Source organism: Neophocaena asiaeorientalis, unplaced genomic scaffold, assembly GCF_003031525.2.
Source record: "Neophocaena asiaeorientalis asiaeorientalis breed wild unplaced genomic scaffold, Neophocaena_asiaeorientalis_V1.1 scaffold171, whole genome shotgun sequence".
NCBI lineage: Eukaryota > Metazoa > Chordata > Mammalia > Artiodactyla > Phocoenidae > Neophocaena > Neophocaena asiaeorientalis.
In genome coordinates this window covers 13,147,697-13,171,643 of record NW_020174013.1, presented here as the reverse complement: position 1 = coordinate 13,171,643, position 23,947 = coordinate 13,147,697, and the positions used below count along the sequence as shown (strand labels likewise).

The 23,947-nt window shown below is 38.6% G+C and overlaps 1 protein-coding gene across 17 annotated transcripts in view; it reads left to right on the top strand.

Annotated features, from left to right (window-relative positions):
• NRXN1 (neurexin 1) overlaps positions 1 to 23,947 on the top strand; it is a 1,113,124-nt gene that overhangs the window by 570,981 nt on the left and 518,196 nt on the right. For all 17 annotated transcript variants that reach the window (XM_024753585.1, XM_024753584.1, XM_024753583.1 and 14 more), the window contains one exon: positions 575 to 694. In XM_024753585.1, coding sequence (XP_024609353.1) covers positions 575 to 694 — 120 coding nt within the window. The remainder of the gene's footprint in view (positions 1 to 574; positions 695 to 23,947) is intronic.

The following is a 23,947-nucleotide window of genomic DNA, read 5'->3' as shown; positions in this document are numbered from 1 at the left end:
AGCATGTGGATTGATACTTGCCAACATACCTATCCAAAACACCCAGCAATCATAACTTTATTCATAGTTTGTGCAGGAAAACTTCTAGAAACTTATAGGACATTTTTGTATAACTCTCTTCAGTGGTTCCTTTTTTTTTTTTTTTTTTTTTTTTTTTGCTAATCTGTATCTCAGTTTCATGAAGTTATAATCTCCATCTCTCATGGTGTCTCTACCCATTGGTCAGAAGTTAAGGAGATCCATGCGTTTTTCTAAAGTCCAAACAGTGAGAGAGAATTATTGATGAAGGAATGAGATCACCTGCTACCATGATCATACGAGAAGCTATGTGCTTGCTTTTACTATTTGCTGGTCTAGTTTACTATTATAATGTATTTTGTCCTGTATTTGAAACTTGAGAAACCTTTATATTACAGCTTCTCTGTTCCTAATTCAGGTGTGTGAACTAGAACTTTCCAAACTAGTTTGGTCATGTACTTTGAGGTGTTGGCAACTACTAAATGTGACCTAGCTCATGTGTGAAACACTTTTAGATTTTTTTAAAGAACCCAAGTTGCTTTTGGATTGTTTTCAGGGCCCAGCACAACCTGCCAGGAGGACTCATGTTCCAACCAAGGCGTGTGCTTGCAGCAGTGGGATGGCTTCAGCTGTGACTGTAGCATGACTTCCTTCAGCGGGCCACTCTGCAATGACCGTAAGTTCCCCTCTGAGTGTAGACTGATGCTCGTCGTTGCTTCCAGTTACTGTTTGATATCCCGGGTCTAAAGCTGGGAGTCTTTATATTATCCATGAATAAGTTAAACTGTCATAACCAGGAGGAGCATTTGGTTCCACAGAAAGGTCATGTTTGAAATACTAAAGTATCAATCAAGGATGCCATTAGCCAAAATCTGTGATGATGGTGATTCTTTGGTCTTCAACTCTTTGTTGGAATTTTTTAAATTGCTAATGGTCACCTTGTCGAAAATAATTTTTTCATTTCCTGTATGTGACACCCCTCCCCTAGTTTTTGAAAGAGGCTCCATGATGCTTTTTATTAAGTAATATTTCATTTCATAAGATTATATCTTGAGGGCTGGAATTTTAGTGAATTGACAGGTTCATTATGTTTCTCTCTCTACATCTTTTCAAGCCCATACTGCCTTTTACATTAAAAAACAGTATGTTTAAACTTTGTCCTTCAACTACTCTCCCTTATGTTTGTGTTTGTGTTTTTTCCCCTTTAGTCTCACAGTTTAAGCATGACAGGGGACATCCCTGGCAATGCCGTGGTTAAGATTTCACCGTCCAGTGCAGGGGGTGTGGGTCAGGGAGCTAAGATCCCACATGCCTTGTGGCCAAAAAAAAAAAAAAAAAACAAAACAAACATAAAACAGAAGCAATATTGAACAAATTCAATAAAGGCTTTAAAAATGGTCCACATCGAAAAAATAAAAAAATACATTAAAAAAATAAGCATGACAAAGAAACACGACATTCACATTATATTATGGAATATTTGTGAGTGCCTAATTTATGTGATAGCAGTGTGGATTTTGAGACCATATTAACTGGTATGTGGGATGAAGTTCTGTTTCTTAACTTTCAAATAGATACTGCTTTACAACACTTCATCAAAATGATAATACAAGGGTTTCCTACAAAACTTTGCATTCCACTCTCTTGAGAAAATATATCTGACAGAGCCTTCTGGTTGTAAAATATAGTCCATGCTTATGTTGTAAATGCTACAACATTGAAGAAAAAGCTCTCGGATGGTGGGATAGCAGATGAGATGATTGAAGGTTTGGGCTTCCAAGCAAAGGCTGAGCTTGAGTATGGATTTAAAGAAAGACTAGAGCTTGTTCATTTTGACCTTTATCTATTTGAGGCTCTGTTCATGTCAGTAGATATGTGTATCATAAGGTTGAAGATGGGGTCAAACCAGAACGTGTTATTGAACTGAGTTGTTGCAGCCTAGCAATATAGTACAATTTCCTAGCTATCTTCAGGTTTCCTCTCCAAAATATTGAATATAGGAAGAACAAGCAACTAATACAAAGTAAATAGTACTTGGAAGAGACATGTAAAGGTCATACCACCACGGAAGAAGAAATATTTAGTCTTCATCCTACCAGTGAGCTCTTCCATTACAAGAATTACAAGAAACTTGAAGCCACAAACACATATTCAAACCATCACACATTTGCAAACACTGTATTTCTGCAAATCAAATCATTCTTACAAACATTAAACCACATTTAGAGTTATGTAAGTAACCTTATGTAAAGAGTCAATAAATACTTATATGTACATAAAGAAAAGCAAATCAAAGAAACTATATATCCTTTTAATAAAGATATGTAAATAGAATAGTAACGTCCTGCAGTTGCTCCTGCCCCAGAGAAAATAACATCAACTTATTTTCAAGGACAAACAGAAGACTGATAATTTGTTATGATTTTATTATGACAATTTTAAAATCCTGAGTATGATCCTGACAGATGTAGCTGAGAGAGCTTTTGTTTTGCGTGAAACTGGTTTTCATTTTGCTAAACAACTTTCTCTGCCAAACTTTGTGCTTAGTCTAGTTTCCATGTTTTACAAAACAGTTGTCATTTGGTTGTGTCAGATTGTGTATCCTCTTATAGCAGTTAAGTACAAAGAATATAATTTTCTCTAGACAGTTCCTAAAGGAACATCAAGGTCCTGCCTTAAGTATCATGCTGTCTTCAAATCATTTTTACAGAAAATTATTTGAATGCTGCTCTTGGGTGATAGTAGTGGTGATGACAATGATAAGGCTATTTGTTATTTTCTTGTAAATAAGGTAACTGTCGTTCAATAAATATGTCTGCTGATATGCCTCTAGCACAGATCAGCATTAAAATTACTTTGGAGGGCTCTCAGAATACATGCATTTTGATTAAGTCATTATCTCTTTGTGGGTTTTCTGGAAATGTGAAATAGTTTTCTTGGCTTGTACACTGGTGTTTTGGTAGTGAGGATATATATGTACGTACAAATCAGTATTTAAAAGCAAATCTTATTTTCATATCAACTCTAATTTGTAGAAGGTACAATAGTGACAGTTACCTTGAAGACATACAATTGATATGGCAATAAAAGTAGCATGCCACATTTTCTTCACTTTTTAAATTGATCAAAACAAGCCTTGGGCTTCCCTGGTGGCGCAGTGGTTGAGAGTCTGCCTGCCGATGCAGGGGACACGGGTTCGTGCCCCGGTCCGGGAAGATCCCACATGCCGCGGAGCGGCTGGGCCCATGAGCCATGGCCGCTGAGCCTGCGCTTCTGGAGCCTGTGCTCCGCAATGGGAGAGGCCACAACAGTGAGAGGCCCATGTACCGCAGAAAAAAAAAAAAACAAGCCTTATCTCTACATCTCACTGTTTTTCTGTAAGGTGCGCAAATAAAATTAGTGTGATTCCTGGGATTTTAACAAGATCCTTTTCTGTATAGAGGTTGACTTTTTTTTTAATGAAGCCATTTAGGACATTTTGTTTCTTAATGAAATTTTCTTCTCCACGCTTAGATATTTATCCATAAATTCTGTGGCTGCAGCTGTCAACTGCATAGAAAACGAAAAAAGGAAGATAGAAACAAAGCTTTTTTTAAAGAAAGGGAAAGAACACACCACATTGTAAATGAGATCTTCCCACCCCCACCCCTGCCCCCTACAGACCTTCTAAAAGTCATCTCTCTGATAATTTTCACAGAGTTAGAGTAACTAGAAAATTTTATTTATATTAGCCTGGAGACATAATTAATGGGAAGATAGGAATAAGTTTTCTCCTGTAAGTGTAATCCTGGATAAATCATACTAATTAATGAAGTTAAAGGAATCTTTCAAAAAGAAGAGGTACTTAGGCAAAGTGATGCCAAAGGCTACTTTTAAAGAAAAGTGTTTGTGAAACCCTTTCTTCCCTGGCAAGTTGCCATCTAAATGACCTACTCATTGACAAAAATAATTGCTCTGTGTGTGTGTGTGTGTGTGTGTGCGCGCGTGCGTGCGTGTGTGTGTAACTCCTTAATTCTTCCATATCTGTACCATATTTTAGGTCCCCAATATAATTTTTCTGGCTCATTGTAGCAATATCTTGGTTGAGTTTCCCCCTTCTTATCCCTCTCTCATCCAATCCATCCTATGCCTCCCTACCAGTTTTGTTCTTTCTTCCTGTTCTCCCTAGTTTAAATATCCCAAGCTCTTCCTGATTCTCCTAACGGGAGACAATGCTTTCTCTCCTCTGACCTCTGTAGAACTTTGTTTATGCTATTTTATCAGCCATCACTTTCTACCTTATAGTTACTTATGTTTGGTCTTATCTCCCAGGAACAATAATCCTTTTTGCGGGGGGAGGGGTTCATAAGCCCAGTGTTTTGTACCTTATGTTGCATATAACTGTTGATAATAGTAACCCATTAAATCAGTGTTGACTAGATGCATGAATCTTGCATAAGGATTTCTAGGACATCCTCAGTGGTCAACAGTACTCTCCAAATTCATCAGTTCGGAGTTCATGAACCTCCATGGTCTGACCCTAGCTTTTGTTTTCATTCTTATCTATTGTAGAACTTTGTCAATATGGCATGTTACCGCCAGTTAACTTATGGTGTCTGAGCAACATTATACTTTCCCAGTTTCCTCACCATTGCTTATGCTAATTTCTCCTCCTGGGGAATGCACTCCTTCTACCTAGAATGCATTCCTTTCACTATATCTGCTTGAAGAAATGTAATTTCATTTTTCAATCATTACCTAAACTGCTTCATCCCATGGAAACTTCCCTGGCCCTCTGAGCTGGGCCTACTTTCCCTCTTCTGGACTCTTAGAGCAACTGTTTTTGCACTTAGCAGTTAGATTTGTGAACTTTCTCTTGGATGTAACTACTTACTGAGTGCATGCTGTGTGCCAGGTCTGTGTTAAGAGTTGATATTCATTGCATTAAATCTACATATCACCTGTTCATGCTTGTGCACGCACACCACCATTAGACCGTTGTGCTACAGTAATCCTTTTTTGCATCTACCCTGTGGTCCAGAGTAGAATGTAACCATACTAGCTAATTTAATGTCAGGTTGGGGAAGATGAATATGGCTATGATCATATGGAAAATAGTGAACATAATAGCACTGTCCCATTACATTAGTGTGGAAACGTTGGGTGCCAAATTACAGTTCAGCTTCAATGGTGTCTGTTACCATAAGGGATTAATACATCAGAGTGCTGTTATTTTGGTGCTAGGAGGGTGAGGGCATTGCCATTAAAAGACTATTTTCAGAATTCTAAACTTTGCCGAAAGAAAATCTTTGTGATAAGAATTCATCATATCTTTTGTATGAGAACTAGTATTGTTCATTGAAACAAGGATGGAATACATTTGACTGTGACTTGTTACCATGGCATTTTAAAGTATCTTCAGCTTTTTTTGTCACCTTCTTTTGTTGTTTGAAAAGAGAATCCAATACGCAGTATTTGAGCATCAATATCAGAACTACTGGAAATGAATCATAACATACATAAAAATAACTTGAATCAAAGTAACATTGTTTCTCTCCGATGTAGATCTGCCAGTAGTATTAAGCTGTGAGCTGATTTGCTACTGATGCCATTTATGGCTGGATAAAATTTAGCAATTAGCGATGTCCACAGCCAGATCCTCATTGTGAGTATGATGAATCTTATCAACCTTAAATCATTCAAGCATTTCTAAATAGCGGCCCTGAAGTTGTTGAAAGCAGTTCATAAGTAATATTTACTAATAATGCTTTAGAAAAACCAATGCATAAAAAGAAGCATTAGTCTCTTTTCATATTGCAGTTGGGCAAATGACAGTTTTAAGCTGTATCTATATAAGAAAATTTAAGTGGGAAGGAAAGTCCCCAAACAGTGGAGTGTAGAGTATTGCTGTATTTGAATTACTCAGATTAGTCCCGTATATTTTTCAGCAGCTGAATGATCCATGATTCTAAGTAGCCTTTTGCTCTGTGTAACTGGTATCAATTTGGCCCCAGAAGTCAAGAAAGAAGGCCCAATCGATTTTTTTTTTTTTTTTTTACCCCTGCTAAGTACTCTCTAGTTTTTCTGGCTTGCTGAAAAATCTGACTTTGTGGACCTTGATTTTGCTCTTACATCGGTGCTCTTCACTGTAGGCCTTATAAATGTAAATACGAAAGTAGCCTTTGATGTGGTAATACTGTCACATCCCACAAGAACGCAGCTAGACCAGGGCTCCGTGGAGAGAAGTTTTCACCAGTCACCTTTGTTAACTGTCCTTAAGGGGTTACAGTGGTTCCGGTTCTCACAAGGTGCTGTTTCAGAGAGCTTTAGGACCCTAGTCTCTGTCTGAATAATTGTTTTTTTCATGTGAGTGCATTGTGTTTAGGCTTCTGACTTTGCTGTTCAGTGACGCGACACAGCGCGTGCAGAATCCAGGCTGCGGTGGGAGACTGCCTGAATCTGAGGTGCTCATTTTTGAAACTTGAGGCCTTTGGGTTTACTCTTACGTTTTAAATGGATTTTACTTCCCCAGAAATGATGCACTGAAAGCCCTTGTAAACAAACTGAAGATTTATCATGGTGAATTCTCAGAACCCTGCATATACTAAATAAGTATAAACAATAAATTGTTTAATCAAGAAGATATATGAAGAGTAAAATGTTAGGTAATTGTCCAACTTTATGGAATCTGATTATCCTGGGTAATTTTTAAAAGAAGGAGTGTAAGATTAAAAAGAATAAGTTTAGTTTTTGTGAGATAGATATTTGATTTTTAAAGAAGAATAAAATTGCAGTTGAATTTGGAAGGAAGTGGCTGGATCAGGCATAAGTTGTTTATATAGTTTGTTGCTGTGCATATACCTGACTAGTGCATAAGAAGGACTACAGAATAATTTTACGTAGATCACACCAACATATTTTAATGTGAATCACATACTTAATAGGTGTTATATGCATGTTGTTTATATATTATAAACCTTATCTTTTCAGTCTTCACAAATATTATTTTCAATTTTCAAGTGAGGATATTGAGGCATGAGCAGTTTAATAACTTCTTTGGGCTGAAATGACTGGTAATTGGCACAGAAAGAATTTGAATGTAAGTTAGATGAACTTCAAGCCCGTATTCTTACTTGCACCCACAGTTCTTCCCAGAAAGGGATAGAACAGAGAAGTTAGTAATGACTGATGTTTAACGTTGTGGACTTTTTTTCCATCCTCATCTGACTCTTGATTCTTATATTTAATTGTAGGCATTGTGTTGCATGAAACATGCTCTTCCCCTTAACTGCTCAGTTCTGCTTCCAAAGATGAGTTAACAATTCATAGCTGTTGAAAGCATACTGTCATTAACTTTCAGTTCTTTTATAAAAAGTCACTGATTATGAAAATAGAGATGGGAATTTTCTGTGTTGTTTCTATGACAGCCTGGGTTTCTCAAAAATAATAATTTAATATTTGATAATGAAGTCAGGCAAAATACTTCCCAAGATTCTTTTACTTGAATTAGATTCACAATGTATATTACGGGAAAGGAGGAGCAAAGATTCAGAATTGCGCTGACCACCGAATCGGCGCCAAGTGTTTGATTATGTTGATTACCTCCCAGTTTTCTCTTTATGCAGTGTTGAGGCAGAAAGGGAAAAAAAAATGAAGTCAGAGGTTAGCAGTGTGGCCTTTAAAGGGTTTGGGAAGATTCACAGGGATAACACAAGAGAATGCATGAAGCCCAAGTCATGAAAAGTGCCTACAGGATTAGTAGTAAAGACCAACTGTCCCTTTTATTTGTAGGGAAGGGAAAGAAAGCTCAGGGGAAATGTGCAGAGCCCAGAAAAAAAGGTCATGATAAAAATAATGCTGTGCTTGCATTAACGAATAATTCTAGTAGTAAGGAAAAAAGTATTACTGTGAAGAAAATGCACCTTGCCCAGCAATCCTTTTTCCTTCCCTGAACAAAGCATTCTGTGTCTTTAATGAGATTTACTGTAGCAATTAAAACGTTTAGGAATCTTTTATGGGGAGGAATTATGGTATCCTCTGTAGCTCAGTGCTATTATACATTGTTACTTCTCTGGTAGCACTCTACAGCAGCATAAAGTACAAGGATGCTTGTTAGCTCTGGGTATTGTGGAGTGTATGATTTTAATGACCCTAATGATCTAAATTCACATCTCTCAGAAATGGCCTGTGGAGCCTGAGGCTTAATCTCCCCAGGATTTGGTGAGATAGGAAGGTACAAAGGCGTTTCTTAACTTGAAATGATTTCAGAATGAAACAAGTCATAAAAGGATGAGCTGATATAGAAGGATGTTAAAAAAAAAATGGGTCGTGAACAAGGAGGCGGCTGTGTTTGACGGAGACTGGAAACTGTGTTTGTGTAGGTGTGAATGCTTCTTATAAATATATAACATATGACCCTTTAGGGAGAGAAACAGATGGAATACGTAGCGGGAAATAAAGGATACATTTTGCTTGGTTTCTTCGCTCAGATGGAACAGGATGTATTTTAATATTTGGCATCTCCTGTTGGGAAGCTTTCAGGGCCTCATCTGGATTCCAGCAGCTCAGGACAATGCTGACATTGGGAATAGTGCTGGGTAAAAGCAGGCCTTTGAATACGATTGCAAAGCTTCTCCGGGTCGTGACTTGATGCATAAATATTTCAACCACGTTTCATGTCGAATCCTTGATGGTCACTTGAACGCCCAACATGAGGGAACCCAGAACCAAGGATCCGGATTCATGCAATCATCACACCCTCAGAGTAAGGCTGTGTTCTGAAACCGGGGTTCATCTTCCATGACATCAATCACAAATCTGCTGTCCTAGGTCCTATGCAAGGCAAGTGCTCCATTTTACTAAACTACAAACAGAAAGGTGTCAGAGACATATCATTTCCTCTCAGCTGCAGGAGACATCACAGAAGTACTTAAACTGGATTTTGGTTATGTCAAGTACATTCCTTTCATTGACAGTGACAACAATTCTGTAAGTCAGAGCTTGGAAGCATTTTTAGTGCTGTTGAAGTGTGAAAGGTAAAAACCTAAGGTTCTTAAAATTAAATCTCATGAAACTAAAATTGATCTATGGAGTACAGTGTAAGAGGCTGCTTCCTGGGTTGAGAAGGCAGTCTCCCTTCTGGAATTCAGTGCCTACAAGGTATAATGATGATGATGATGACACTTTTGTTTTTTTCTTTAAACACTGAGTCCCTGAAAGCTATATTGGTGCAAAATCAAATGGAGTACGTGTTCAGTACAAGCTATCGTTTATGGTTTTCAGGTCACTTGGAAAAGCCTCTCCCCATAACCCCAATATCTCCTTTTCTAATGTTGCCAGTAGGTTTTTCTGGCATTCATTTCCCTAGCATTCCTGTATTCTTTCACTCAACATTTAAGGTTGTCCACAGCCTTGCTCGACAAACACAACTGTACCCTGTGCCTCGTATGCTCAGGCATCAACTGTTTGATACTGACATGTATAGAGAGACGTGGGTGTGGTCACTGAATGCTCTCTACATGTTCACCTCTGCTGAACAAGCCCCTCATTCGATTGTCTTCCTCCTCCCTGACTTCCACGCTTCCTAAGAAAATTCATCCCGTAGAGGTGACCCAGCTCAGATCAAGTTCATCCAGAGTAGGACAGTCTTCAGTTAGTGATTTATCAGCTTCTGAGTCTCCAGTTACTGTCTAACCTGTGTCTTTTTATGTGTGTATGCCTTTAATTCCCAGCTGTATTTTACATCCCATTCTTCTATTTTCGGTATTATTTCTCACAGTAAATGTTCTGCAATACTTGAAGATCGGTGTCTTGAAGCCTCCATTAGTTACTTAATTTTTTTAAACACTTTATTTTTAGAGAGGTTTTAGGTTCACAGCAAATTAAGAGGAAAGTACAGAGATTTCCCGTATGCCCCCCATCCCCACACATGCGTTGCTTTCCTCATTACCAACAGCCCTCACCAGAGTGGTACATTGGTTACAATTAATGGACCTACACTGACACATCATAACCACCGAAAGTCCATAATTTACAAGGTAACTGATGTGTGTGCCCATCCCTAAAGTTCTCTAACATATATGTATATGCATATTATATGATATCTGACAGGGATAGTGTATTATGTTTTATCATATTACTGTAAATACATTTTTCATGATCTTTATTCCTAATAGTAAAGACCCATGTGGAAGTAGAGTCTTACATAGCTAGAAAGAAAGTGCTTTGAGTAAAGATGTGTGTGTTTCTCTGGGGGGGGTGTGGTTAAGTTTGTGTGTCTGTACAAGTGCACATACCATGGGAGATGGATTTAAAAACATCACTTTCTATTTTCTTCAAATTCCGCTGATGTCCTGCTTTGTATATTATCACATTAAATCTAACAAATTCTGAGACCTTTCGTTGTTTCAAAGTAACTATTTTTTGTTCAGTTTTCTTTTTTCTCATTAATTGGCTGATACCTGTAGGAATAATGACATTATTATGAAATGCTACACTGCTTGTTTGATCTTTTCTAGCTAAGCTTTACAATTTTGCAATGTTGGGATGTTTTTCTAGCAATAACATAAGTCTCTGGGGGGAAAAGGATACTATTTCTCCTATAATAGCATAGCACTGATTTAGTTAGCTCACCAGTGTGTCCTTGAAGAATTCTCTAAATGTTGCCTTTGCAACAGCTCTGGAAGAGCCAAGTGCCATACGATGTTATATAGGTGGAATTCAAAATATTCTTGTTTTTTTCCTTTCCATATTAAATATGATGAAGATATCATTTGTGTATACAAGTGTACCAAGTGCAAGAGGCACACTTGGCCTTATTGCTCTGGTTCAGTAATTTAGGAGAATTTGCCTAATGTCAGCTTAATAGGATCATGGACATTTTCTACCTCTCAGTCAGGATGTAGAACCACAATCAGTGTGCCAGGTCCATAATGACAGCCTCAGAAATAGAACTTGCTTGGTTGTTGGAGAGGTTGAGAAAGGGTATAAAAAAGAAATTCCAAGTATACTAGAATTTGTCTACCTAAATCAAAGAGAAGGTTGTAAAATGAACAGGCTGGGCTAAATCAGCGGTTCCCAAAATGTGGTTCTTGGACCCACATTGTCAACGTGACCTGTGAATTTGTTAGAAATGAATATTCCTACATTCCAGACCTCCTGAATTAGACACTGTTAGGTGGGACCATATGAAATCTGTATTTTAAGAGCCTCCAGATAATTCTGATAGACCCCAAAATTTGAGAACTGTCAGACCAGATGACCTCTAGACCCATCTTGTTAGTTCTATGCTTTCCATATAACAAAAACTTTATTTAATGGAACAAAGGAAGTTTGCCTGAAGAATTCTTACAAGTAAAACACCATGACTAGAGGTGGTTTAAGTACAGTCTTGGCTATTTCCTTCATGGTAATTGAAAACAACTAACAAATTTTCATTTTGATAATTAGCCTCTTCAGCAGGCTGGCAGTCTTAAAAATGTTTGAAAAGTTCCCACTCACACTACGCATGCTGTGAAAAATCTAGTTCAAGGCAAAATTTTCCCTGCAGTGTAAGGAAATTGACTAAATCCAAGTGCACATCCTTGTGTTCATATTTTTTGGGATTCTTCAGAAGAATACTCTGATAATTGCTTTGGCTGGACCATAAAATATTATTCTTACATGCAAACACATTTTAACCTAAAAGGAAGTTGAGTCAATAAACCACTGTCAAAAATGCCATTCGTATGAGATAGCATGCTCTTCACATGGCATTTTTTTCCACTGCCTAAAATGTTCCACATCTATACCTACCCTTTCCACTTTCTAAATAAATGTGATCCCATTTCAATTCCCTAGATAGGATTTCCCTTCTCATAAAGAAATATCGCATATCTAGTAAGATCTTCATTTTTCCTTATTTATCTTTACTCACAAAGAATGATTCATGTGTGGATCATTTAGTCAGGATCCCAGTATATGACCCTGAACAAGTCACTTGAGTTTGTGAGCCTCAATTTCCCCATTAGAAAATTAGAGATTTGGTTTGCCTGGTCTTTAAGGTCCCTAGAGCTGCAAGGGTTTGTGATTCATTCTTACTATATTCTTTCTTTTCTTTTCCCCAACCCTCAGACCTATTTTTACTCATGTTTAAGGATCTTCTAGGATGCAGCCTATAGCTCAGTCACACAACGCTAATCTTAAGCTATATTTTAGCCAAAGACCTTTCCTGCCAAGTCCTATAAAAAAAGGAAGAACTTGGGAAAAGAAATCCAATTAATGGTATGTCTTCCTCTTTGAGAAAGGAAACTTTGAATTAATCCTGAAACACAAGGCAAAGACATCCGCTCTTTGTTTCGTTCATGTTTGTGTAGCTGTTTATTTATAGCTCCTTTTAGATACCTATTTACATCAAATTTGTTTTAAGTTGAAAGTTTTACTGATGCAGGAATCATGCCTGTGTACTTGCTTAGCTAAATGCTGTATGTAATTATTAATAGTACTTAAATACTTTTTAGTGATTAAAAAAACTATAATTAAGGGTGTATAGTTGTTAATATGATCAGGATACAGCTACTAATTGAACATTTACTATGTGCTGGGTTTTTCATATTAAATTTTTTTACTCTCCTACCATTCTCTCATAATAAGAATTATGACATCTATGTTACAAAAGTTGTATCTAAGGTAAAGAAGTATTCCCCTGTTCACATGTTAATAAGAATAAGAATGCAGGCTTATCTCACTTAAAATTCTATGGTCTGCCATCGAGAGATGGTATCATGTAATCTCTTAGTATTGAATAAAGTAGTCAAATTGAGAAGATTCACATGCTCTCTTTACTTCCATTTCAAGTGTTTTAGAACACACACAAAATGAATAAATGTATGCAAATCTCCTCAATGTAAGAAATTGTAAAAATGAGGAAGAACTGATACAGAGTAAGTTTAATCCTACTTTCTCAGCTAAATCACTCGTCTTCAGGCCTGTATCCTATACTGATACATATTAATGCATGTGACCAGCACACCTAATGAGACTTTACAGGGACTTGCAACTTCAAAGAGAAAATCTTTGTAGATTTTCTTCAAAGAGAAAATCTTCAGTGAATGAGCAGATTTTAAAAATGATGCTTATGGGGGCTTCCCTGGTAGCGCAGTGGTTGGGAGTCCACCTGCTGATGTGGGGGACACAGGTTCGTGCCCCGGTCTGGGAGGATCCCACATGCCGCGGAGCGGCTGGGCCCGTGAGCCATGGCCGCTGGGCCTGCGCGTCCGGAGCCTGTGCTCCGCAACGGGAGAGGCCACAGCAGTGAGAGGCCCGCGTACCGCAAAAAAAAAAAAAAAAAAGATGCTTATGAAGTAGGATATAGAACATCCTGAATAACCCAGGAAATTGTGTTTTCTCTATTTAAGATAGAGAAGACATTTGGGATGTTGTTAAAAGCATTCATGGAAATGATAAGCATGTGTTTTTTCCTAGTTAGCAGGTTTCTGGTCTATAGTTTAGTGTGTGAGGAGGAAAAGGATCATATTCAACAGTGGAGCTAACCTTTCATGAAGTTGCCTCTTCCACTTGCAATTTCTATACTTCTGAACAGATCATTTCCTTTTGCTGGAAACTACCATGATTTAGTTTTAGTGAATTCCATCTCTCTAGCTGATACTTGAACTGTGTAGGAGACTTTAATACCTCTGCTTCTGGCCTGAAACACTGCCCGTGGGAAATGAGAAACAGTGTGAAAGCATCGTTCCACCTTCCAAGGGTCACTCGTACAGAAACAGAGGGCCTTGGGCTTAGAGAGTCTGTAGGTTAGGAACATATTTGCATGGTAAATTATCTGAATCTGAGACTATTATTAATTATGCACTTACTATGTACAAAACACTGTGAGATATATGGAAAGCGAACTGGTTGGAACCATACCCCCAAAGGAGTTTTCATCTTGGAAGAATGACTCCCAAGACCCAGGGCAATAGGGAATATTGTCCGTTTTGTTTCATGACCTATCATAAGTACTTACAACAATGCTTGGTGCTTAGTACCTACTCAATAAATATTTATGCAATAAATAAAATACATTGTTAATAAGATAACTAGTAATTTAAGTACTCATTGTATGGTGCAGACAATTGCCATTTGTGAACTCAGAGGAGAGGGCAAGCATAGTAGTGGGCTGGCTGAGTAGAAGTGAGGTGGACCTCAATTGGGTAGAGAGAAACAGGGAAGGCATTCCATACAAGGGACATAATATGAGCAAAGGAGAATCTATAGATAAAATATTCACAGATCCAAGCACATCTTTGGAGTATCACTATAACATCAAGTACACTGCTAGGCTCTGTGTATACAGAAATGAACAAAAGGAGGCTGTGGGTACAGTGGAAAGATTACAGACTTTGGAGACAAATAGACCCAGAATTGCATTCTGACTGCACATGGTACCTGTGTGGCCATCATCATTGATTAATGTTTCTGAGACTTGGCTTCTTCATCTGTAAAATGAGGCCATGATAACAGATATTGCAGTGTTGTGTTGAGAGTTACAGGTAATACATAGTAAGATACTTACTGTACCCCAAACTGGTCAGAATTGGTATCTATTGCAATGCTGCCCTTACCTTTGCTTTCAAGGAGCTCATAGACAAGAGGAAATGACTGGCATGTATACAGATCATTACTACTTTGCTCCTTCTAGGGACCCCTGTAATGTGAATGTTGGTGTGTTTAATGTTGTCCCAGAGCTTCTCTTAGACTGTCCTCGTTTCTTTTCATTCTTTTTTACTTATTCTGTTCCACAGCAATGATTTCCATCAAGCTGTCTTCCAGCTCACGTATTTGTGCTTCTACATCATTTATTCCGCTATTGATTTCTTCTAGTGTATTTTTCATTTCAGTTATTGTATTTTTCATCTCTGTTTGTTCTTTAAATCTTCTAGCTCTTCATTAAACATTTCTTGTATCTTCCAGTCTGTACCTCCATTCGTTTTCTGAGATCTTGGATCATCTTTACTGTCATTATTCTGAATTCTTTTTCAGGCAGATTGCCTATCTCCACTTCACTTAGTTGTTCTTCTGGGGTTTTATTTTGTTCCTTCTTCTGGAACATATTTCTCTGCTGTCTCATTCTGTCTAACTTTCTGTGTTTGTAGGCTCCATGCTGCAAGACTGTAGTTCTTCTTGCTTCTGGTGTCTGCTCCCTGCTGGGTGAGGTTGGTCCAGGGGCTTGTGCTGGCTTCCTGGCAGGAGGGACTGGTGCCTGCCCACTGGTGGGTGGAGTTGGGTCTTGTCCCTCTGGTGGGCAGGGCCATGTCAAGGTGCATGTCTAGAGGTGACTTTGGGCCCAGGACCACTTTAGGCAGCCTATCAGTTGATGGGTGGGGCTGTGGTCCCACCCTGTTAGTTGTTTGGCCTGAGGTGTCCCAGCACTGGAGCCTGCAGGCTGTTGGGTTGGGGCCAGATCTTGGTGCCAAAATGTCAACCTCCAGGAGAGCTCACACCGAGGGATATTCCCTGGGAATACTCCTTGCCCTCATAGTGGGCCACAGCCAACCCCCACTTCCCCAGGAGACCCTTCTAAGACCCGCAGGTAGGTCTGGCCCAGGCTCTTATAGAGTCATTGCTTTGCCCTGGGTCCCAGCATGTGAAACCTTGTGTGCACCCTCCAAGAGTGGAGTCTCTTTTTCACCCAGTCCTGTGGAACTCCTGCACTCAAGCCCCACTGGCCTTCAAACCAAATGCTCTGGGTGTGCCTCCTCCCAATGCCAGACCCCTAGGCTGGGGAGCCCAATGTGGGGCTCAGAGCTCTCACTCCTGTGGGAGAACCTTTGTGATATAATCATTTTCCAGTTTGTGGGTCACCCACCTTGCGGGTATGACATCCGATTATTTCACAGATGTGTTCCTCCTGTCATCTCATTGTGGCTTCTTCTTTGTCTTTGGATATAGAATATCTTTTTGGATACATTCCAGTCTTTTTTGTCAATGGTTGTTCAGCAGTTAGTTGTGATTTTGGTGTTTTTGTGAGAGGAGGGGAGCTCAAGTTCTACTCTGCCGTCTTGTCTCCCTTCAGTACTTTGCTTTTCAAAGTGTGGTCCGAGGACCAAAAGCCCCTGCAAGATGCATGCTCCACCTACTGAATCAGAATCTGCATTTAACAAGATCCCGGGTGATTCATGTGCACATTAAGGTGTGAAAAGCACTGCTCTAACAGAGGTATGTGACTAGGGCAGAGCGAGGAATGACTAAGTAGACCTAAGAAAATGAGGAGAGACTTCTCTTAGAAAAGGAAATCTAGAGGAATTCAGACAGAAATAGTATAAATGCGCGGAGTAACTTGTTTAGTAAATCAATTCCTGATTTGAAAAATTTGGTATAGATTCACCTTCTTGACACCACTATTTTTACATCACCTTGACTTTTGGTAACCTCCAGTGCTTTTCGCAAGTGAAATGTGTGCCATGGCAACAGTTTTATCCAAGTGAGGCTAATCCTTGCTTCTTGCTTCAATGCATTAGAAGGAATAAGCTCTAAAATCTAGGATTTACTGTGAACCTGTCCATAAGAGGTCTGAGTCCACAAGCCGTCTCCCAAGAAACTCAGAATGCAGACATTTCATTGGATAGTCTAGTTTAATCACAAAGGTCTTAGCAGACATTACTTCTTTCTGGGCCAGTAAATGGGATAATGTAAGAGTTAGTCATCTGATGCTCAGGAAAAAATAAATAGCCAACTTCCCCTAGGCTGCCCCTGAAGGCCCCTCTGGTTTAACACTCGTTTTCTTTTTAATGTTAGAATCGCTTCCATTTTATGTGGAGCCACGTGGTTCTGTTCGTTGACTTGGCAGGTGGCTCCAATCCTATAATTATGATCTTGATTGTCGGCTGCCAAAGCACAAAAAACTGTAGTAATCCACCGAGGTGGTCTTTAGTGAATAGTTGCATATGCTTTTCAGTATATCACTGCACATTAATCTCACAGTAGCAATAAAACTATTAGGGTAGTAAAAGATACGCGTTTTCATTTTCATAAAGTGTCATAAAATTCAATTAACTACACTTTCCCAAATTGCAGTTCATTCTGGGAAGCCCTGGGTTTCCTAATCTGAAATTACATGTTCCGTTCACTTTTTCTAGTGACCTCCATTAATGCTTTAATCATTACACCTACTGCAAGGTTATCATCTCTGGCATCCCTTTGTCTCCTTATCTTTCTATAAATTTTCTCCTGCTTTTCTACTTACAGCCTTGTAGAGGCACTTCCAGTACTGTTTTATTTATTTATTTTCCTATTGCCTTAATTGGAGGGAGAATGGGAGAATGAACAGCGTAAGTAATCCCCACACATTTAGGCATTATAATTACACAGAATGGAGGATGTTCTTTGGTGCTATCCCCACAAGTAATGAAGAAAGAGCAGAGGGGTTTTATTTCTTAGACTGCAAGAGTCTGACCAACCACCACTTTGCTAATCTATAAAAGTGAACATTCCTCCCATATTTTTAGATTGTTCACCTTCTTCTCAAAAGTAGTTTAATAGCACAGACTAGAGAAAGGTCTCCTGGTATTCAGATTTTATTACTTGCAATGACTAAAGTGCAGTTCATTTGCTAGTATAATTACACCCTAGTTGTCACAATACATGAACACGATATATTTTATGATACACTTTACCTGCTTATTATCATGTTTGCTCACACATCTTTCAGACTGAATAACCCATGGGGGGCTTCTACCAACATTGGTGAATGGAAATTAGCGAAGTTCTCTCTTTCATTTGTGGCGAGATTTTTATTTCAGTTGTACAAGAGCCATACACAGGATAGATAGTAGATTTAGAGAATTCGTGAAATATCTGTAACTCTGCAATATTCCCTGCTCACTGTGTGACTTTTCTAAATTTCACTACTGATCTCCCAGAACCCACAAAAGTGAATATTAGTTAAATGCATTTTTAATGGAGACCAACTGATGTTCCTTATTATTTTATAAAACAAAATCAAAGAAAATCCTGAATGTCAATAGAACTCTCTTTTGAGATAGATATTTATATATGAGTTCAGATTGACCTTTTGCAGGGCAAGGTTGCTTTCTACATTTATGGTAGGATCATAAAAAATATCAAAATATCCATTTGGTTTAAATAATTTGGAGTCAAAATATACGAACCCAGCCCTATTAGCATGGATATTTGAAAGATTGTCCATCCTGCTTGTTGCAGGACCATTACAGATCTTATCATAGACATCCAAAACGTAATCTAACAGTAATGAGATCTTTTTCTTTAAGGAGAGGATAAAGGAATCGCATGCCCTGAATCATGTGGTACTGCATTAACTTTTATAAATGTGCAGGGCATTTTTCCTCAAATCAGACAGGGCACCGTCATGTAGGCTTGGCCATAAAGTGAGTAATTAGGTTCCAGCTTTTGGGCAAGTTTAAAACATTGCTGAATGGTTATAAAGACAACACATACTTGTAGAACCATTGAAAATATAGAACAAATAAAAGGCAAAACAAAACCACCTGTATTTCTACAATTAGGCTTCTTCCCTTTTAAAGGAAGCTTTCAATTCAACATCCAGGAAGTATTTACTTAGTATTTTCTATGGATTTAGCATTGTGTTAACTATTGAAAGAAAAAAACAAAAGGAAAGAAAGAAGTTAAATTTACTCTGTAGAGATCAGACAGAATTGTGACATAACAATGACATAGCATTGGGACAGTAGCCACTATGTAGAATTGTATAGTTTCCATATTGCAGGATCTAGGAGGCACCGTCCACCTCATAGTCATTGATCACTGAATATTTGAACCATTGTTTCAACGGATAGTTTGGCAGCTCTATGTCTTGGTGAAGCTGTGCCTTCTTTTTTTCAGTTCACACAAAGTTACCATATGTGCTGCAGTGAGAAATGCAAGATGGTGTCTAATCAAGAGCAAAATGATCTGATACAATATCAATCCCAGTGGCCTTACAAATGAGAAATAACTTAAACTGGGCCTTGAAATTCATCTAAGATTTTCTTACATCAATTTAAAAGAATTAGGAAGTCGAGGATGTCAGTGCCGGCTTCCCAGATCTATCTTCTGGGGAACCAATGGGGAGGAGTGGTGGGCAAAGAGTAAAGGCTTTCCCTACTTCTGGGTGGCCTTCTCTTGAGGAAATCTCCTCTTGCCAATCTCAAGGTAGAAGAATTGCCACAGGTGTCCTCACCCTGGTATAAGCCCATTTTCCCTGCCACACCATTGGCCTATTTGGTATGAAAGTCCTTTCATATGTCATTGCTTGGGGTTGACAGTTGTCCCCATCCACCTACACTCAAGTGATTGTCTCCCATTTTTACAAAGATAAGTGAACAGAAGTCATGGTTCTTCCCCTCATGGAGCTTAAAATCTAGTTGGAATATCAGGCACTGATCAAATACCGCCCTCCCCAAAATTATAAAATTTTAACTCAAATAAGTGCTGAAAAGGAGAATGGTTCACACATTGAGAGGATAACAGAGGTAGGCCTCAGATATCAGAGTTTAGAATTTTGTTTACTTGCCTTTTGAGATTGGACACAGCCTCATTATAAGCTGTTTTCCTTTGACTGCAATCATTCATTCTTTCCGTGCTCCAAGAGTGAAATGGACAGAAGCTATCAGTACATTTGTTAGGTATATCCACAGAGATTCACTGACTTACTCCAGTTGAAAAACTGTATATCTTTGCAACTGCCTTCCTTTCAACTCTTGCCTGATTTTGAGCAAAAAATACGGAATTTATTTTCCCTGGAAATACTCTTTATCTCCCCTGGTATAGTAGATTGTTTTGGTTATTTGAAGTACTAAAGGCCGCCCAGGATTTTTCTAGAGCAGTATATGAATGAATCCCTTTACAGAAACTAAAAGGAAGAGAACTTCGTGGGGTAAATAGTAGTTGATGTCCACAAAGAACTGTGTTTCTGTCGTGGTAGCAGAAACAAGTTATGGGTATGATGTGTACTACATGCCAGCTGTTTTCGTGGTAAATTTAAAAGTGTGAGACTAGGGTGAGGCAAGTGAGGCATTCACTAGGGTGTAACATTTAAGGGGGCACTAAACACTCAGTAATTAGTGCAATATTTGAAACAATCAAAATTAATGCAAAAATTCCGTGATGAACAAAATATCAAAATTTTAAATCAAGAAAGCATCAGGGGCTTCCCTGGTGGCGCAGTGGTTGAGAGTCCGCCTGCCGATGCAGGGGACACGGGTTCGTGCCCCGGTCTGGGAAGATCCCACATGCCGCGGAGCGGCTGGGCCCGTGAACCATGGCCGCTGAGCCTGCGCGTCCGGAGCCCGTGCTCCACAACGGGAGAGGCCACAACAGTGAGATTTCCTTTTGTCTCAGACTCTACTATAGCTCAGCACACCAGTGTTACTGATCCTGTCTTTTTTTAAAATGTTGACATTTTGTCCATCATGGACAAATTTTGATGTTTAAAATATTAATTTTGATTTTTAAATATTGCTTGGTCACCGAGGTTTTGGTCCCACCCCTTAAATATTGATCCTGAGACAAGTGCTTTCACTCCAATCCTGGCAAATATCCACTTTGAAATAAAGGGCAATCGGCAGCACATAATCAGAGCAGAGACAGAGTTGCAACTTCAACTTGGCTCTGTTCGTTATTAATCCACAAGTCCCAGGACTTCTTCCGCAGGGCTGTAAATCAAAAAACAAATAAATAATACTGAGTATATGACATCATTATGGGTGCTGTGGGTGCCGTAATTTGCTGAGGAGACCCAGCTTCTAACAGGCTAATCACAACCAAGGAGTTAATTCCATCCCCTTGCATTTCAGGAAATTAAAGTCAGACAACTGTGTTCCACACTGTTTTCTATGAGAGCTTGTTCCTTTTATGTATACTTATTTTTCATGTGACAGAAAATGGATACCCCACGGCTAAAATTAAATGCCATTTACTACACTCTAAGTTGGCTAAGGCCAAAGATTTTTGTCAGAGAAAAAGAAAAGATTAATTGCCCATCTTTGATTATGTTGTCATTGGATAGAAATTTATAAACACAATTAAAATCACAAAAGCAGTGGAGAAGGAGGTGGTGAAAAACCCTTGCTGAGCATGTCGTGGATAGTGGTGTAGTTTTCTCCTCAAATGCAGTCCATCCATAGTACCAAAACTTCAAGTTGACTTTTGTATTTAATTCTGTATTTTATGCCCCAGGCACATTTTTGTACTTAAACACTTAAGTAATAAAATTGTTTTAAAATTTCTACATGACAAACTTAAGAAATTGAAAACATCCCACAGATAACTGAGGACAGATTTTATAAAGGGCATATGGAAAATCTAGAGGATTTGTACAAGTTTAGTCTATGAACATAAAATAAGTCTATATGTAACTATTTTGACAGTGAAGTAGTGGCAATTTTGAAGACTTTCTTTAAATTCTATAATAAAACAAAGAGTGACATCAATCATTCATTGGTCATTCTCAATGATCTGTATCAGTCTCCTTCTACAGAAGAAAAAGTTGAGGTTGAGATTTTTCAAATGCTTAGCCCAAGATCACATAGTGATTTAGAGACACATCTCAAACTAGGGCCCCTGGAATTCTCTTTCTCAGGCCAGTCCCCTTTCCACTCTGTAACGTGACATCATTTAGTCACGAAACAATGTTCCACCGCTTGTGCTAACAAACAAACTATAAATAAACACTGGCTGTGAATTTTCCTCACACAAATCCACAAATGACATAGTCCTTGCCCCACACTTTCTATACCGCTGAAGGCCATACTTGAAAACAAAGCTAGAAGCCAGTAGAAGAAGACTCTCATATTTCCACCATCTCTACTTTCTTCTTCGTCTTATACTTCATGATTATTTTTTACTGTCTTACCTTGCCTATCTACTCAAGGACTCAGTCTTTCAGTTTATTTCCCTCTCTTGCCTTGAACCTTCAACATTATATATTAAATTATACTAATCCTAAAAATAAATAAGCCCCTAACCCTTCCTCTTGACCTGACATCTATTCTGTGCCCCTTTTCTTGGCTCTCCTTCATGGCCAAGCTCTGTGAAAGTTTTTAATGATAAATGCAACATGACATTCACTATTCAGCCCACTCCATTCTGGCTTCCCCGGCAGAACTCAGCCAAAACTGTTCATTCTAAGAGCACCAATAGCCTTCCCATTGTTAAATACATTAAATGTTTTTTCAGTTATCATCTTACTCAATCTCTCTTTGACATTTTATGACTCCTTCATCCTAGAAGCATTGTGTACCCATGACACTACACATACCTGGTTGTCCTTCTCCCTCTATGACTCCTCCTATCCAGGTATCTTCTAGTTCTGCTGCTCTACCTACCTCCTAATTGTTGAAGATACTCAATTCTTGATTTCAGGGTTCTTCTCATTTAATATCCCACTATCACTATCTAAGTAATCTCATCCATTCCCATGTCCTTAAATACTATCTTTATGCCCATGACTCTCAGATTTCTACCTTCAGCCCAGACCCCTTATATTGAGAGGTTGGCATAAAAAATTGTATTTAACATTACTATTTGTATATCTCACAGGTGTCTCTAACTTCACATCTTAAATTTAACTCTTGGTACTTCCCTCCCATTTTAGTAAATAATGCCTCAATTTGTCTGGTGAGATAATCCATATAACTTGAAACTTCAACCGTAGGTATATATTTGAGAAAAAGTTTCAAACAATGAAAAATTTAAGTATATTTGTGGCATCACATTTGTCTTTTATTACAAGTGTTTAACCCATGGGTCTCATAATATTTCTGGTTTATAGACCTTAGAAATAATAGAAATGAAAGGCAACACATAGGTCCTACTATGTGCTAGGTACTGTACTAATATTTGACAGGTAGCAGTGTTATTTTCGTTTTACAGATGATAAAACTGAGGCACAGAAAGATCAAGTAACTTTCCCAGGATCATAGAGTTATTAAGTAGCAGAGATGAGATTTGAACTCATGCAGTCTGGTTCTAATGTCCTTGCTCATAAAAACTATGCTGTACTGCCTTAAAATGGTGGCAGTGATGGATATATGTAACTTTAAGCCAGTGTGTTGAAGACTGAGAAGAGAGACTCAACTAGAAGAAATTAGCAGTGGATTCTGATCCAGCTTTGTAAACATTGACCAATGCTTAGAAAGAGCTGATGTTTTATTATATCCTCGTATGATTCTTTGCAAGTTTTTTGACAACACAGACTTGAGTAGTAGGTATAATTGTCTTATGGGCAGGAAACCACCAAATCAGATGCTGATGGATGATTATTTTCCACGTAAGTTTTCAGAAATTCACAGTAAAATTTTCATTATTTTGACATTCTAAGACCAAAATAATATGGAACTGTTTTGTTTTTATAAGAGGTCTTTCCCGTTTCTTCCACATTACAACTACATTTACAATAATTGATTTTTGAAATACAAAAGCCCAGAACAGGTTGTGCAGACAGTTTGTTGTTTCCGTGGAGTGGGAGTCTTGGACAAAATACACAACCCCATTCCTTTCCCATTAGACTCTTGGGAAACACCTAATGTTTTTCTGTCTTTCCCACTGACTGCTGGAAAGAACAAATGCCAGTTATCCCAATTAAACTGAGAATGGTGAATTTCATGTTACACTAAAATAAACTACATTGAATGTTTCATATGATTGGAGAGCTTATAAATTATTCTTTTTTTTTTTTTTTTGCGGTACGTGGGCCTCTCACTGCTGTGGCCTCTCCCGTTGCGGAGCACAGGCTCCGGACGCGCAGGCTCAGCGGCCATGGCTCACGGGCCCAGCCGCTCCGCGGCATGTGGGATCTTCCTGAACCGGAGCACGAACCCGTGTCCCCTGCATCGGCAGGCGGACTGTCAACCACTGCGCCACCAAGGAAGCCCAAATTGTTCATTTTTAAGGGATATAAGAAATACAACTCTATCCATTTATTCTAAGTCCTTTT